Source organism: Rhinolophus sinicus, linkage group LG07, assembly GCF_036562045.2.
Source record: "Rhinolophus sinicus isolate RSC01 linkage group LG07, ASM3656204v1, whole genome shotgun sequence".
NCBI classification, from domain to species: domain Eukaryota; kingdom Metazoa; phylum Chordata; class Mammalia; order Chiroptera; family Rhinolophidae; genus Rhinolophus; species Rhinolophus sinicus.
This window is the reverse complement of record NC_133757.1, coordinates 106,676,023-106,693,218: the sequence shown is the minus strand read 5'-3', so window position 1 is coordinate 106,693,218 and position 17,196 is coordinate 106,676,023. Positions and strand designations below refer to the sequence as shown.

At 41.0% G+C, this 17,196-nt stretch overlaps 1 protein-coding gene across 8 annotated transcripts in view; it reads left to right on the top strand.

Moving 5' to 3' along the window:
- DCLK2 (doublecortin like kinase 2) overlaps positions 1 to 17,196 on the top strand; it is a 133,037-nt gene that overhangs the window by 105,291 nt on the left and 10,550 nt on the right. For all 8 annotated transcript variants that reach the window (XR_012498191.1, XR_002136642.2, XM_019722939.2 and 5 more), the window contains 4 exons: positions 6,807 to 6,926; positions 7,148 to 7,294; positions 13,627 to 13,760; positions 14,169 to 14,246. Coding sequence is in view for 6 of the 8 variants with exons in the window: in XM_019722939.2 (XP_019578498.2) it covers positions 6,807 to 6,926; positions 7,148 to 7,294; positions 13,627 to 13,760; positions 14,169 to 14,246 (479 nt within the window). In the remaining 2 variants the exon portion in view is untranslated. The remainder of the gene's footprint in view (positions 1 to 6,806; positions 6,927 to 7,147; positions 7,295 to 13,626; positions 13,761 to 14,168; positions 14,247 to 17,196) is intronic.

Genomic DNA, 17,196 nt, shown 5'->3' with positions numbered 1-17,196 from the left:
AAATCTGACCTCTATCCCCGAAGGAGACCCTGTCTCTATGTTCCTAGGACATTTGCTATACAGACTAGAAAGGCTAGTTTGTAACAAAAGATATACAGAAACACCATCAAGAGTTAGTTGTCTCTTCAACCAGATGAGCCTTTTGCTTCTGTTGTACTCTCAAGCTGGAGCTGGGAAAAGAGCAAATGATGAAATGCTGTGAGAGTACTGATATTTTAACTATGTTTGAAAAGATAAATATTCTGTAACAGTGACGACAGAGACCTTTGTAGATTCCTTTCTACTAGCATAGCGGTTAACAGAGCAGGCTCTAGAATTGATTGTCCAGCCGCAGACCTACTAGCCACATGTGGCTGCTGAGCACTTGAAATGTTAGTCTGGATTGAAATGTCCTGTTAGTGTAAAATATACAACAGATTTAAAGCCTGAGTACTAAGAAAAGATTGTAAGATACCTCATTAATATCTTTTGTATTTGAATACATGTTGAAATGACATTTTGGATATATTAAGTAAGTTATATTACTAATTTTACGTGCTCTTTATATTTTTTTAATGTGGCCGTTAGAAAGTTTACGTTTGTATATGTGGATTGTAATTCTATTTCTGTCAAACAGTGCTGCTCTAGAGCTAGATTATATAAAGTTTCTTGCTAGCTCTGCCTCGTTTTGCTATGCAACTTTGGAAAAATTACTTAACTCCTCTGTGCCTCTGTTTCTCCCTCTAAAAGTGGTTATTAATAATATCTATGATATAAAATTATTGTGAGGATTAATTGAATTAAGGCAGGGAAAACATATAGAAAATTACCAGCATGTAATAAGAATTTAACACATGTTAACTGTTAATATTAATATGCCTGAGGAATTAAAACTTTATAATTAAGATTTCCTATGATAATAGTGATTTTATATTTATGGAACTCCTAAATTGGTCTTCACTGGACATTAACAAAATTGTGTATTTTTAACAGAAAACTTAAAACATGATAGTAAAGTTTTAGAAAAATCTTCTCAGTTCCCCAGAACAGAAAATCCAAGAGGCAAAATTGTCATGTGCTTTTTAAAAACTAGACTGTAACAGCTAATAAAGCAAACTGCAAAATGTCCCTCTTTTCTTTGAATAAATAAGTTTTCTAAATTTTCTTTAAATCATTCTATGTACTTTTACTTACTGTTCTGACAGTAGTGTTAAATTTTGCAATTGCAAAGTCCTTTTTCCATGTGTAAGTGTTGCTCTTGTTATCTGGTATTGTGTGATTTAAGTAGAGTGTGTCATAATTTTGGGAGCCAAGTTCTTAACAATTTTATTTTTTCAGAAAAGAAAAAAAAATTGCTGTGGTAGGGATATTGTTTACCTGATTAAAATTTAAGCAGCTGTTTCACTAGTTGAAAAAAAAAGATCTTTCTATGCAAAACAATTCAGTCTAGTACACTAAATGCTGAGGCAAAGGAGTAGTTCACTTCAAACATTGGATCTTATTTTTCTTTGTTATTTAAATGTTATTCTGTGTTTATAAGTCATGATCATATACTTATTTCCATCCTTATATTTGGTTCATTTGAACAAGTATTTCCACATTGACTATATAAAATTATAATTTCAAAACTTGATTCGTTCCAAATAAGTTGATTTTTCCCATTATCTTTTATTTTTAGAAAACTGGTATAGGGAATTTGTTTTTTAAAACAAAATTTAGGAGGAGTCATTCAGTCACTATTTTAGGGTATTGTAGGTCACATCTGCTTTGTGCATTGTACACAGAAAATTAATGATACTGAAAATAATGTCTGCCATTTATTAAAATGTATTATCTATCCAGGCTTGGACATATAGGAACTTTTTACATTACTTTTAAAGATTTGCAAAATACAAGTACCAGTTTTACAGGTAAAGAATCAGAGATTCAGATTAAATAGTTTTCCACAAGTCACACAGAGGCAGAGCAGGGATTGGAATTTTGGGCTAGTTGGTTACTTAGCCTGTACCTTAGCCAACAACCTGCCCTTCTCCCGCTCCACATTCAATGTATTTGTTCATGGAGTAAGAACCCCGGGGGGGGGGGGGGGGAACAATTCTTAACCTCTCTGGTCTTTTGTTTGCTTTTCTGTAATATACATGAGCATTGTTAGATACATTGATTCGTTTACCTAAAATTGGATATGTGCGCAAGATACTGTGTTCAGAACAGGGTATTTTAACATATAAATTAGTACCAGTTCTGCAGAGTGTTATGGGAGTTCCGGAAAAGCATATGAGAGAGAAGTAGGTCACCAGTGAAGACACTATAGAGCGAGAAGCACTTGAGCTGGACCTGCAGCAATAGGTAGGATTTCAGCAGGCAGCAATGAAAGAAAAGCCTTCCGGGTGGCCAGCACAGCCTGAGCAAAGGCCCACAGGCCAGAAAGCTTGTTGGCTTCCTCTAAGTAGACTATTGCAGGATCTGCCTTGGGGGCAGATTTATGGAGCCTGTTGCGGACTGGTGTTTGTAAATTTAAGAGTTCTTCCATATCTAATATTCTAAATAATATTCACCCTAAATAAGTATTTATTGAATTTGCACAGTGTTCGAAGCTCTGAGCGTTCTCTTCCGGTGTTTAGAAGTGGTCCTCCCTTCTCTTCCCAGTTTTGCATTCATTATCTATGTGTTACGGGCCCAGACAGGTCATATATCCTTATGTATGTTGGAGTAGTTTCCTGAGGCTGTTGGAATAAATTACCACAAACTTGGTGGCTTACCACAACAGAAATTTATTCTCTCCAGTTCTGGAGGCTGCAAGTCTGAAATCCCCACTCCTTCTGGAGGCCCTAGGGGAGAACCTGTTCCTTGCTTCTCATTAAACTGCTTCTGGTGGCTGATGGTGATCTTTTGACTTCTGTCCACATCACTCCAATCTCTGCCTCCATCTTCACTTCACTTTCTCTTCTGTGTATTTATTTTTCCTCTTCTGTTTGTGAAATCTCCCTCTTTATCTCATAAGGACAGTTGTGATGGCACCCAGAGAATACAGAGTTACCTCTTCCTTGCAGAATCTTTAATCCCATCTGCAAAGACCCGTTTTCCAAATAAGGTAATATTTACAAGTTCCAGGGACTTGGTATCTTTGGGTGGCCATTATTCAATCTACGCATCTCTACCACAGAAATCACATAGAGTGATTTAAACATTTTGTCTTTCTCGCTGTATTATCCTCTGCAATACTCACTGAGCAATGGAGATACCAGCTGTGCAGCAGGAATTGGCCAAGAGCAATGCATGAAGTGTTTACTCATTCACTGTAGCACTTCAGGACTCAGTATGCTCCTTGTTGGAGAACAAGGTAAACAAAAGCCTGCAGGGCAGCAGGGTGAGAGCTGTGGTTGGAACTCGCTCAGAGGGCATGAGAGCAAATAAGATGAGTACTTAACCCAGCGGTGGTTGAGCAGGGGAGGCTATTTAGAGGAGGTGAGATCTAATCTGGTTCTGAAGAATAAATAGTAGTTCACCAAGAAGTGGGGAAAGAAAGTTCCAGACAGAGAAGTTACCTGTGCAAATGCCTAGAGGGCTAGATGGGAGATGGGCAATTGGGATAGAAGTGAATGGATGGATTCAGAGGCTATGGAGAAGGTAGACCTGGCAGGTGATGGATTGTCTGTCCTAGAGGATGAGGGAAGGAGGGTAGGGGAAGTTCCCATCTGCTTTGGGCAGCCAGGTTCACTCAGTGAGAGCACACAGGAGCAAAGGCTGTTTTGTGGGACTGGGGAAGGTGGAGACAAGATGATTAGTTTGGTTTGGGGAAAGTTGTTTATTCCCTAATCCACTCCTCTCCCTCCCTTCTTCCTTCCTTCCTCTTCGCCCTCCCTTCAATTTCACCTCCCCTCCCCCCTCCTCCCTTTCCCCACCTCTCTCTTTTGTACATTAAGAACCATCATAGCCAAAGACAAGGCGGTATCCTTTGCCAAGTCAGCAGTTTTCTTTGTCATTTACGCTCACATAGAACCATGGACTACTGCCATGAAATGATTCATATGTAAATTATTTGGACTCAGAGTCGTGAATCACTTAACATAAATAATGGTAGATGATCGAATAATGTAAGTTCAGTGCATTTCAACACAAAAGTGATGTTCGTATTGTATTTAGAAATGTTTTCCTGGAAAATGTAATCTAGAGATTAGTTTTACATATTAGAAACAAAGATTACTTGCGGGTTGCATAAGACGATAACATTTGTAAAGTTTTTTTATGCACTGCTTTTGTTTTGCTTCCAGTGATGATTAGTTTAAAAAGCGATTGTTTTCTTTGTAGACAATTACACTGGCGTTGTCAGAGGTTGGGAAACAAAGGCTAACAGCAGCTCCCACATCCCAACAAAAACATTTGCTGTGTGCCTGGAATATCAGCCTTTGTCGAGCAGGATACCGTAAGCTGAGATAGGAAACAGTGGTGGAGAACTCAATATTTGAAAAGTAACACTGCCGGTGGTCTGGGGGAAGCTCTACACTACATCCCAGAAGACTTTCTGTTGTGCCATTATTGAAAAAGATAAGTGGGGGGAGGGGTAGCCTCCTTAGGTGATGTAGAGATCTTTTAACTCCAATGTGAGAGAATTCTTGGGGGTTATTTTACCCACATCACTCTAAGTTAGCATCACAAACGGAGCCTCTGAACAGAGAGAAGTAAATCCAACTTGGGGGGACGTGAGGAGGGAGGAGAACGGAAGTGATAGATCCATTTAGCTTTAAAATAAAATGCCTCTTTTACTGCAGTGGTAGTAATGACTGTTGGCTTCACATAGAGTGAAGTAAATTCATTTGCTTGCTTTTACATGTTCACAAAAGTACATCTAATTCTGTTCTTCCGTGCGGTTAAGGATATGCTGGCTACCGATGATGCAGAGGCTTCGAAATAAGCGAACACATGTGCAGTGTTTGCAGAGTCTTTGTGGCCACAAAGGGTTGGCTGTACAGCTGCTTCCTCGGGAGGGTTGAGGTGCCCACTGTCTGCTACTCTGTACTGGAAACAGGCAGGAGGCCCTGCCCCCAGCCTCCCAGGCGGGATGTGTTAGGGTCTGAGCACGGCCTTTCCTCTCAGTCCTAAGCAAGGCAAAGACTTTCCAGCCCTCATTAAGAGGTTCTGCCTTGGTGCCCTACTCAGGGTGAGGCGACCTCTCCTTCCTGTGTTTTCAAGGAATTAAATAATTTCAGCTTTGCAGCTATCATTTGCATTATGAAAAATTCCACCTTGACTGTTACGGAAGCATTCCCGTTTGAACGGTGATGTTGTGTCGTACAAGAAAGGTGGGCTTCCATGTCCCACACCTCGGGATAGATCCCCCTCAAAGGACTGTTCGAAGGCTCAAGTGTTAGAACGTGATGCAAGCACCTTGCACAGCAACTGACAAGTGGTGACTAGGTTCCTAGTCAGAGTTGGTTGTTTTCTTTCCTTCGCCTCTGCTTAGCATTTGCACTGTCTTTTGCCGATATTTACTGAGTGACCGCTTGGACAAGTACAGGGCATGCAATGCTCAAATAACATGGCCCAGCATGCACAGGAGCTTGCAACAGATTTTCTCAGGATGTTATGTATTCATTTGTTATCATTTATATTTCCAACTGTTGTCAAAAAGCGTTTGAGATGGCGTAGAGTAAAAATACATCTACGCAGGGATGCACAAAGTTAAGAGAGGAACCATAAGCGGGATCCTGAACTAGAGGCAATGCAATTATCTTCCTGCTGCAGTGGAACATGAAATCTAGTTCGGAAATTCATGATATCAAAGGGACAGTAAGAGGGAGTGTGTGTGTGTGTGTGTGTGTGTGTGTGTGTGTGTGTGTTTGTATGGATATGTACATATGTGTGTACTTCGGTAATGAATGATGTCTCTTGTAAGGTAAATTTTATATAAAGCTGTATTTGAATACCTAAAATGTGTTAGAGGGCAATTGGTTCATTTTATAGACTGTACTCTAAATTCAGAATATTTCATTATTACCGTTAATTGGGATCAACAATGTGACATTATTGAGAGGTTTTCACGTCTCATGATAAAATAAAGCAATAGTTGTTCACGATTCATGGTTGGTGTATAGAGAATAATTTCTTAATTCTGTGAATATGCGTTTTGCTACACTGTGGGTCCCAACTGTACGATTCACCAGGACTGATAATTAGGTGGTATTTTCAGAGGAGAAGTGATCAGAGTTAAAATGAGCATAGCGGTCCCCTTGGTACTGTATGATTCCCGATTTCTGAAATGTGCCATGATAAGGAACCTCCTCTGGTGAAGTTTCATACCCAGTCATAGAGGAAGAAAGTTTCTTTTTCATGAATTTCAACATAAAATTCAAATTCATATAGTAATGGTTTAAAAACAACAAAAAATTTTAATGCCTACGTTGCATGCCGTAAGCATGCCAAATTCCCTTACATCGTCTTTGTTTTAGAGTAGACCGAAATGAAACAGTGGTTCCCACTGAATTACAAAGCACAGTGCCGTGTGCCCAAGCTTTCGTAGCATCTTGACCTCAAGGTGTTTGAAGTAATGAAGAGACAAGAAGGTGGTAGGATTTGGGTGCCAGGGCAGCCCCACTGAGCCCTTTTCAGGGCTGTTTGGAAGGAGGCCTGTTTCTTTTTGTTGGTGACAGTGAGATGTCACACTGACTTGTCCTGTCCCTATGGAAACCAACTAGGCAAGGGTTTGGTGTGTCTCTGTACCAAGGGAAATGCTTCCTTCAGTATCAGATCTGCAGACGATGTTGTTCTCCAGGATAGCACAGGGGGTTCCGTGGTTTCTGATCCACCTCTCGCAACCCTTTGTTTGGCAGGAACACCTGATCGAGAATGAAGTCTCAATCCTGCGCCGAGTGAAACACCCAAACATCATCATGCTGGTGGAGGAGATGGAAACAGCTACTGAGCTCTTTCTGGTGATGGAGTTGGTCAAAGTAAGAGGATGGAGAGATTTCAAGAGCTTTCATTGGTGCCCCATTCAAAGACTTATTGTGTTCTTGAAGGAAAAGTGTTTTGCTGCCTTAAAACTTGATAATTATCAATTTTAATGGCAACCTGTGTCATTTTTTTTAATCTGCTCCAGGCCGATGAACCTTCTTTGTTTTCTTCATGGGATTGCCACTGTTGATGTTTTGATATGTGTTGTGTCCTGTAGGGTGGAGATCTCTTTGATGCGATTACCTCTTCGACCAAGTACACTGAGAGAGATGGCAGTGCCATGGTGTACAACCTGGCCAGCGCCCTCAGGTATCTCCATGGCCTGAGCATCGTGCACAGAGACATCAAGCCAGAGAACCTCTTGGTACGTCATTTTGCTTTTTTCTGTTCCAACGCATGTCTCTCTCTTCCTTTAAAATGACATTTCGGAGGCCATACCAATCCTGCAATAAGGGACTGAGCGAGTTTAAATATAGAAAATCAGCCTGATGCAAGTCAGTGACCATAAAATATGAATGAAGTTCTTGAATTGATCTGCATTCCTGCATTTCTTGTGTGCCAGACATTAGAAAATGTGTTTTCACTTATGTTTTGATTAATGATGTGGACTGAAGAAAGGTGAGCAGGAAAATTATGAGGCAAAAAATTCTGAAGAATAAATTGGAGACAGAATTAGCAGCTTATAGGAGACAAGAAGAACATAAGCATTCATTTATGTGCAGGACAGAACTTTGGAAAATCGAGTCCATTCATCTCAGCTTTATAGATATGGAAATTGAGACCCAGAGATGCTAGTTTTTCTTGCTTAATAGTCTCATTTGCCCCTCTGTTCTACAGAAGAAAGTCTTGTTACACTGTGGTACTCAGAGGGCTTCATGATCTGGTCCCAATTTACCTTTCCAACCTCCTCTCCTGTCACAACCTTTCCCCTCCCATCTGGCAAACGTGGCAGTCACCTTCAGGCCACATTTAACACACCTTCCTGGTGGCCTTAATAACTAAACCTAGCTTGCTAATTGGGCCCATCCTCGGGTCTACATTGTAGAGGAATTTTAGAGAAGCTGATTGGAGAGTTCTGCACACACACATCCTGCCAAACATACATAAGGCAGTTGGTTTATCTAGTTCTACCTTTCAGGGCTGAGATATCATCATCATTACTGCTTGGGAGGTGAGGTTATATGAGTCTCCTGGATTGTGTTACTCCCCATGCAGGTTTCCCCATCCTCAGTCATTAGTTAAGACTTGACTTTATCAACAGCATTGCACCTCATTTGCATATGTCCATACTGATCTCTTGTTTGCAATGTCCTGTCTCCTGGCAATGTGGCAGACACATTGCTCTTGTAAGATAATGAGCAAAAGGCATGTCTTCTTTGACCTCACCCCTAGGCAGTCAGTTGTGGCCACCTCTGTTTCTTCTGTGCCTGTCATGGTGTGCTGGTTTACTTGTCTGCCTCCTTCTCTACATTGTAAGCACCATTAGGGCCAAGGTTTGTGTCTGAATTATCTTTATATCTCCAGTGCCTTGGACAATGCCAAGTAATAACACAGTGGACAAAGAGTAAATATTTGGTGATTGACCACTGACATTCACTCAGCTCGCTAGTAGCTGGCACTTGAGCATAAGTCTTTACAGCCTGCCTCATGCTTGCATTACACAAATAATTGTTGAAAGGAACATGCATTGATGGACAGGCTTTGGGGCCATCCTGGGGACTTTCTGCTAATCCAGAGTATTCATTTTCCCCTTTTGGTAATACCACTTGGTGATTGCTGAGTGTCCATTTGAAAGGATGTGAGATTAGATTTTTCTTACTGTTTTCTGCCTGGAGGGGATTATGTTTCATTTCTATATGTTCCTGTTAGGAAAATAAATATCCCTGCACTGTAAAACAGGATGTAGTATGGATTCAGTTTTATGAACTTGAAGGAGGAACGGAGACTGAGTTGTAAACTGGGCCTCAGGATGGAAGTGAGGACATAGCGTTCTCTCCTCAAAACAGGCTTCTCAGCCATGATAACTTTGCAGTATCCTTCAGGCCGAGGCTCCTCCGCCACCTGACTGAGTTTGGCCAGGGCCTTCACAAGCAAAGGGGACAGGATTTTCCCCGGGTATGACCAGACAATGAGGACACCCCCTTGATTTCTCCGGCTTGCCATGGTCCCCCTCACCCGTGTGTGTGTGTGGGGGGGGGGGTTTGTTATACAGTATTAATAACTGCAGTGACTTCAGTTATTATGCTCTCTGTCCATAACGGAGCCATAGGGCCCAAGAACGCTTGGCCGCTGTGGAGCCTCCCTGCACTGCAGGTCTGATTGCTGGGCCCTGCGCGGAAGGAACCTGAGACGTTAGCGAACTTTCCTGTAAACCACAGAGTGTCCATTTCCCAGTTCATGGACTCTGCTCTCACCTCACATTTCTTCTCTTTTCCACTCACAGTTTTTAATGTATGTACAATCTCAGGATCTGCTCCCTTGTCCTTTGCTCTTGTTATGCATCCACGGGGAGATACTGTAGTGGGGACTGATGTCTCCAACATGAGGTGTCCCAGAATATAACCAGGAAATTAGAATCAAGTTCTTCCTCTGTCTGACCTGCCCTAGATGAGTGTTTGCCCCTTCTCCACGACCTGCACCAACTTGTTGTGCTACCCAAGGGGGAGGAGAAGGAAAAAGATGATAAAATTGACGTCTGGACGAAGCTAATGTGTGAAATAGAAGGGCCCATCGGGTCAGCCTTCAGAAACCTTTAGCAGCACGAATTTCAGTAAAATATGTGTCTGCCATTGAAAACCTAACTAGACTGCTCAGCAGATTCTAGGTTTAGTCAGCAGCTTGGCGCTGGCCTAGGATGCTAAAGTGCTATTGAGACACTAAAAGTAAACACAGAGTAACTGTCAGCCTCTTCCTACTCTAAAAACAAATCCAGTTTTTAAACAGCAGAGCATTCAGACATCTGATTTGCATCCCCTTTTCTGGTAGCAGTGTTATAATTTAAAACCCTGCCACTGGAGATGTATGGGTCGCCGTGTCAGGGCGCACAGGGGTGGCCATTAACTCCGTGAGTTACAGCCTGGTGGTGCCCTGTCAGAGTTAACCATGAGAGAGCAGTGATAAATTCTGCTTTTCCAGGAGTTCTGGGGACAGGGGAGAGAAGAGGGTTGGTTTCTCATATCTGAAATCCTTCTAAATCATTATGTTGACATTTTATTTAGAGAACATGCAGCGTTCACGTTGTATGTGGGATCTGCATTCCTCGCATTTTTTTTATTTCTGCTTTCTGAGAGCAGTGTTTCACAGAGCGCCTCTCAGCTTGTGGTGGGGCATTTGAACGCCGCAGGGCTGGAGTTCTCACAGTTGTGATGGTTGGACTCCACTCCGAATCCGTGTGTGGGTACCGGCTGCCGTCAAAGTCCTGACGGGTCTACTCGCTGGCTTTCAGACCAGACTTTTTCATGGGACACTGCGTGGGATGGGAATCGTATTGGTTGGAATGCTCACTTGGCCGTCGGCTAGTAACTAGAGTGCTTGGTGCCTCGTTTTCCTCCCCTGTAAAGTGGAGGCAGCAGTTCTCTTCCTGAGTGCCCAGTGAGGTGACTGTAGAAGTCCAGTGAGGTAATATTTGGGCAAATACTGTCATCTCCCAAGTCCTGTGAGAATGGCAGTTACTGGGGAGGACTGAACTATCTGCCAGAACAGAAGGCCTTCGGCGTCCCTATGCATTTATTCACCTTTCTTAAAATCAGTCTCTTAAAGCAATGCCATTCAGAAATGTGTGTGTGTGTGTATTTGTAGAAAGGTAGACAATTTTTTGCCCTGCTTTGAAGAGAATCTCCAACTGAGATTTGAAATTTACTCATATTATCTTTCACATATTTTCCCGTCTAGCACTGGGGGGAGAATCAGATAAAATATTATTTTAGGCTTGTCTGCCCCATATGATACTTCCCGTTTGATGTTTAGCCAAGGAGTACCACTTGCTCAAACATAACTCAGCGATTATAGACTGTTCAGTCCCTTTCTATTTATGCTCCTGCATCTGACTCTGAATTCCATATAGGGGATGTGAAAAACGGGACTTCTGGGACTTCTGAGTGTCTGACAACAACCCTTAAATACCCCTAGGCATCCCTAAATTGAATGTCTAAAATAAACACTATTTTTCACAAAGGTACCTAATGAGTGTATTTTAAAGTTATAAAAACAAAATAACAGTGACATTAATAAAATTTTTTTTTACTCTTATGATGTATTTAGAATTATCATGTTGCTTATAATGTTCTTATCACTGCAATTACTTAGGGAATTTCTTTCTAACGTCTGGGTTTCAGTAAATGCGTCATAAATTCTAACTGTAATTCCCTATATTGGATAGTTCTCGTTAATGTTTACATTAAACATAATGGATGGAAAGTAGTGCTAAGACTTAAGCGCGAGTACAAGGCTGGTTTCTGTTGCTTTAGGCTAAATCATTAGTAGCTTTGATAGGCCCCTGCTGAGCTGTGGGCTGGCTCAGAATGACAAATATCTGTGAGGGACTTGAAATCCTCACCCTTACTCCTGTGAAACTCGAAAATCATAGTCGTGTGCTGGACATGGAAGCTGTTATTAAAATACTAAGGTGAAAAATATTCTTCTTAAACTGATGAGGGCATCGCAGGTAAAGAAGGTATTTTAGCGTCATCCTTTTTTAAATGCCTGTAAAGATGGGGATCATTAACATGGGGGAGTTCTGAGGTCCTTGATGTTTTTTATTGATGACAGTATAAATCACGCCCCTCAAGTATCAGACTAATGGATGACATTGTGAACATGCTTATCTTGAAAAAACATAATTTTCTAAATTTTTCGCCTCCTGTAGTGAGTTGTGATTTAAGTGAAGATCTGGTTCAGTTCAGAGTAAAATAATGAGGAAAAGCAAACTAAGTAAGTTTAAAGTATAAAAATAGAGATATTACATGAGTTAGATTAGGTCGCTGCCATTATTCTCTGAAATTCAGTGTTTCCAAAATGGGCATCCAAGAGACGAGTAGACAAAAACATTGAAGATTACACAGTCAAATTTAAATTATGCTCTCATATGCACTTGATTGCTTCCAAAACCATCCATTTAGAATATAACTTTCAGACTTTTATTCTGTAAGGCAAATTTGCATATATCTAAAGTTAATTTTTCCTAATTATGGAACCAATACATGTTCATTGGAAACATTTTGGAAACTACTGAAAAGCATAAGGAAGGAAGTTAATTGTAAGCGGGCATTTTCCCGCCTAATCGCATCCTAACGCGGGGCTTTATTGACATTTTCTCGCCAAAATTAGACTTTCCGTAAAATATTCATATCTTTCGATCTATTTGATATTTTTCTATGAAACTTTCAGTGTTTTATTTTAAAAAGAGGTCTCTATTTATTTACCTTGCAAAATTTTTGCCGGTTCCAACTAGAGGCGATATGACGAGTTTACTCGTTTCCCGCAAAAAATGTGTTGAACACCTAGAGATAAACTTAATGTTTTGGTGTATTATAATACATAACTTTGAATATTCCTTTTTATATTAATCCACATGATTAATATATCTTTGAAATGTGCTTACTAGTGACTGTATAGTGTTTTATTACAGAGATGTACCATGGGTTATGAAGTCATTGCCCTGTTAGCCATTTGTATTGCTTCCTGTTTGTAAAAAGAGGCAGATGAATTCTGAGATAAGTGTCCTAGTGCATAACCTTTGAGCCCATCTCTATTCCCTTATGGTTGGTTCTTAGCAGTTTTACTGGATCAAAAGTTATAAATGATATTAAGAAACGGACGCATTGCTGAAGTGCTTTCTAGAAACGTTGCTTCAATTTAAGTAAAAACATCCGCATTTTCACCAGCATCCTTAAATCTTTTCCAGTATGATTATCTGATCTAATCAGCTGGACTTTCCAGGAAAGGGGAGGAACATTCATTGAGCCCAGATCTGAGTTTGCTCTCATTTCACCTTCACACGAACTCCATTTCATTTGATTTCACAGATGAGGAAACGTGCTCAGAGAGGGTGAGTGACTTTCGAAGGTCACACAGCCAGAAAACAAAGGGAGTGGTTAGTTATTCAGATTCAGGCAGTCTGATCCCAAAGTTCATTTTCTTTCTAACCTTCTAAGATTTTCTCTTCTGTAATACTTGTATTCATCATTGGCTGTCCAGAAAACAAGTCCTGATTTTATTTTCTAAACTAAACATGCAAGTCTCTTGGAGAACGCCTAGTGCTTTAGTGAGCAGTTAATCAACACCATTTCTGAGGCTGTCATGGACCTCAGACGGTAAGCTCGCAATGCAGTTCAGTTTCTTGTTTCCAGGTCTACAGGCCTCTCAAGCCACATCAGGTAAGCCGCCGCCCACATCCCTCCGCTGCTGTGTAGGCACACACACCTGTTCATTATACGCCTATGTAAGAAACCTGTTGCAGAGGTTGAAAATACTGTCTTTCTCAAATTCTACACAATGATGCAAAATCTCTGAAGAGACAAATTAGAGTTGTAAAGCATCAAAGATAAATTATGGTGTTCCTATCACAAGGAGAGATTTCTTTTGAGTTTGTTTATGAGTAAATGTATCTGTGTCATTTCTGCCTAATAAGTCCAAGGGACCTCTTGGGATCACTGAGGACAAAAACAACTTCTGATGATCGGTTGGCTTCTGTTCCAGGTGTGTGAATATCCTGATGGAACCAAATCTTTGAAACTGGGAGACTTTGGGTTGGCCACGGTGGTGGAAGGCCCCTTATACACAGTCTGTGGCACCCCAACTTACGTGGCTCCAGAAATCATTGCTGAAACAGGGTAAGGCTCCTGACAGTGTTGGTTAGTGCTTGAACTTGGGTGGAAAAGATGTGTTTGCTCCTCCTGCTGTGTATTCAGATGCCTCCTGGGAAGGTGGAGGGCCGGAGAGACTGTCGCACCATGACTTTGATCTCAGGAAGGAGAGGGTGTGCTTCTATGTTCAAGAGCACTGGGCCTGGACTTTGGTCCCAAGGTTGGTCTTGGGACTATGGCAGAAATCCCTATATTGTGGTTAGATTGGGAGAAAAGCAGATGCCTTTGTCCAAAGGCCAATTAATTCCTCTATATGAAATGAGCAGTTTGACACTGAAAAAAAAACCCCTTTTCCTCACAAAGGTAAGTACTCCAGTAATGTGGAGGGTCCTGGGAGTAATATTATTTCCCCCCTTCCACCCACTGTTTCCCTAGCTATGGCCTGAAGGTGGACATTTGGGCAGCAGGCGTGATCACGTACATACTTCTCTGTGGATTCCCACCATTCCGAAGGTCAGTGGCTTGTCAAGTGACAATATTTGAATTGTAAACTCTCTCCCTCTGGTCAGGAAGCAGACATCTTACTTCTGGCAATCAGGACCAGAAACTGTTTAATAAAAATGTCAGTTAAATATTATATAAACATGTCTTTCACTTTTCATCTTAATTTACAACCTACAAATGTATATTCCCTGACCACATTTCTGATAAGAAGCCCAGGCCTTTGCTTTGTGTATGGTCCTCTGAGTTTAGTGGAGTCATTCTTCTGTAGAACATATCCATTGTCCAGTGTGTACACTTTCCATCCTCAGTCGTTTCCAAGGGGAAATAAAGGAGATTTAAAGATTCTTGTGAAGCATTCTGATCTTCTAGTTAAATCTTTTTCTAATTTTCAGTAGTTAGCTCTGCTGCTTAATTTGGGAACAGTTTCTTAACAACTCACTTTTCAAAGCATTCAACCTAGAAAATGGGAAATTCTTTTTAAATTCATTTTATCCATTCACATAATATTTAATGAAGTAGAATTACAAGTGCTTTCAGCATAAATAGGCCTGGGAACAAAAAGATTGACCGCTGGCAGTCATGCACCTCACCTGGTGGGAACAGAGGTGGCCACACATAGGGTCAGGGTGTGTCACGAAGGGCACACAGCACATTTACTTGTTGCCTTATCAGTCTGTGTACATGGGGTGAGTGAGGGGGTGAGCGAGGGGCTTCGGCCGTAGTGCCTCTTTGGATCAGTGCCATCTCCCTGTTTGGAGCAGATGAATGGCTTTGAAGCAGAAATTTGTTGAATGATGCATGTTTGATGTTCTGAGTTTTCTTGAGCGTTCTTTTCATTTTAATCTTTTGCTCACTTGATAATCGTTTGTTGAGTAGCTAAGCTACTGTGTGCTAGGCTTGAGTCCTGAGCATCAAATGATAAAACATATTCTCTGCGTTCGTGGTATTGATCGTGTAGTATTAGGTCAGCACGTGAAAAATAGGTTTATTTTACCCCTGTACCAACATTTGATTACGAAAGCTTCCACATGTACAGAAAAGTTGAAAGTTTTATCTTTTCAAAGTTATCAATATTCTGGTTGGTTGCATGTTTTTACTGACTTTACAGTAAGCACAAGAGTGACACCGAGATGTCAGTCTCCACTTTTGAGAGTCTTGTGGTGTAAAGACACACATCACAAGAGTATTGATCAAGAAAAATAAAATGAGCATGAGGGCATCCTCAGTTGAGGGCTGGAAATCACAAACATTTAATGAAAGATACAGGAAGTGGGTTAAGACCTTGTCCGTGTGGCATGGGTTAGGTTTCTGTAAGGTGGAAAGCTCTTTCGGTCTGGCCATCAACATCATGGGATTCCATCAAGGTCATTGCCTAGGTAGGTTACACAAATTGTAGAATTAGTGCACTTCTAAATTATGGAATCAGTTAGCATTTCTACCCCCCAAAGTTGGGGCTCTCAGTTAGTTCTGTGGATCAGTTTGGTGGGTCTTTTCATCTGGGCTGGCTCAGTGGGGGGTTGATGGTCCAGTGTGCCTCACTCACATGCCTGTAGTTGGCTCAGTGTCAGCTGGGACCACAGATATGACTTGGCCATGTGCCTTTCAGCCTCCAGTGGGCTAGTCTGGGTTTTGCATGATGGTAAATAAAGGATTCCCAAAAGCATCCAGAGAGAGAGCAAGTCCCTTTGCTCGAGCACTTTCCAAGTCTACCCTTGCCTCCCCTTTGTTGATTGATGTCCCATTGACCAAATGAAGTCAAGTCGCTAAGCCTAGAGTGAATGTGGGAGAAGAGTAAGATACATACGTAGAAGAAGAAGAATTTGTGGCCATTTTTTCAACCACCCTGTGCCATGGCGGGCTTCAGTGATAACCTGTTTTGGGAGCTAGTCAAACATAGAGGGTAGTGTGTTTTGATAGCTGGTGATCTTGCGGCCAGTTATAGCAAAGTGCCCCTCGTGGTTAGCCCAAGTTGAGATCAGTTGGAAAGGGGTATCAGGGATCAATTGTAGAGGAAGATGTACTCACAACTCCCTCTAGTGTTCCCACTTGCCCGTGCAGCCTCTGAGTTTCTTCTTTGACTTTGCTTTTTACTTTTTAACAAAAGTGAGTCAGATTGAACAAGTATGTATTTATCGTGACTTGTTATCCAATAGACAGCTTCTTTGTAGGATCTGCAGATAAGTCTGGCTAATCAAGAGCAGTAAAGCTACATTCTGAAATCTGCTGCCCTTATGTGTGATATTTAGAAGCTGGTCCTATACCTCCAGGTAGCTTCTGAAATTTATGAAAATGCTCTTCCCTCCTTCATATATTGTCATGAAAGAGAATCTGTAATGTTAAATATTAGTTACAAAAGCATCTTCACAGCACAGAGACATTCTGGAGAGCTTTCAGAACCTACTATAATGTAAAAATATATATAGCAAATTATGGAAATGGTACTTTAAATAATGATAAAGGGTATAACATAAATTATCTGTAAAATTTGTACCTAAAATGAAGGTCCTTCAAACAGATATTGCAAAACATTTTCTTCATTTTATACAAAAAATGGTTTTAACTCAGTGCTTTTTAATTGAAATTGTTCTTCTGTAGAGAAGTTTCAGCTTCTTTACTTTTAGTATCGTTTTTCTTCTATTAGGCTTTGGTCTTAGCCTGCGACCTAGTCCCCCTTCAGTCTTTTCAACATCATATTCAGTGTTGCTAAGAAGGATATTGGTTTTCCAGAGGCAACCATTTTAACTATTGCCTAAGCATGTATGTTCTTAGGGCCACTGTCGAAAAAGTATGCATGACTTGACTGAGATTTTTGGTTTTCTCTTAAACACACACACACACACACACACACACACACACACACACACACACACACACCATACGTGAAATATTTGATCATCATTTGTAAAATAATTTATAATTTCAGGTTACCTTGCCTGACTTTTACCTTGCCTTGATTTAT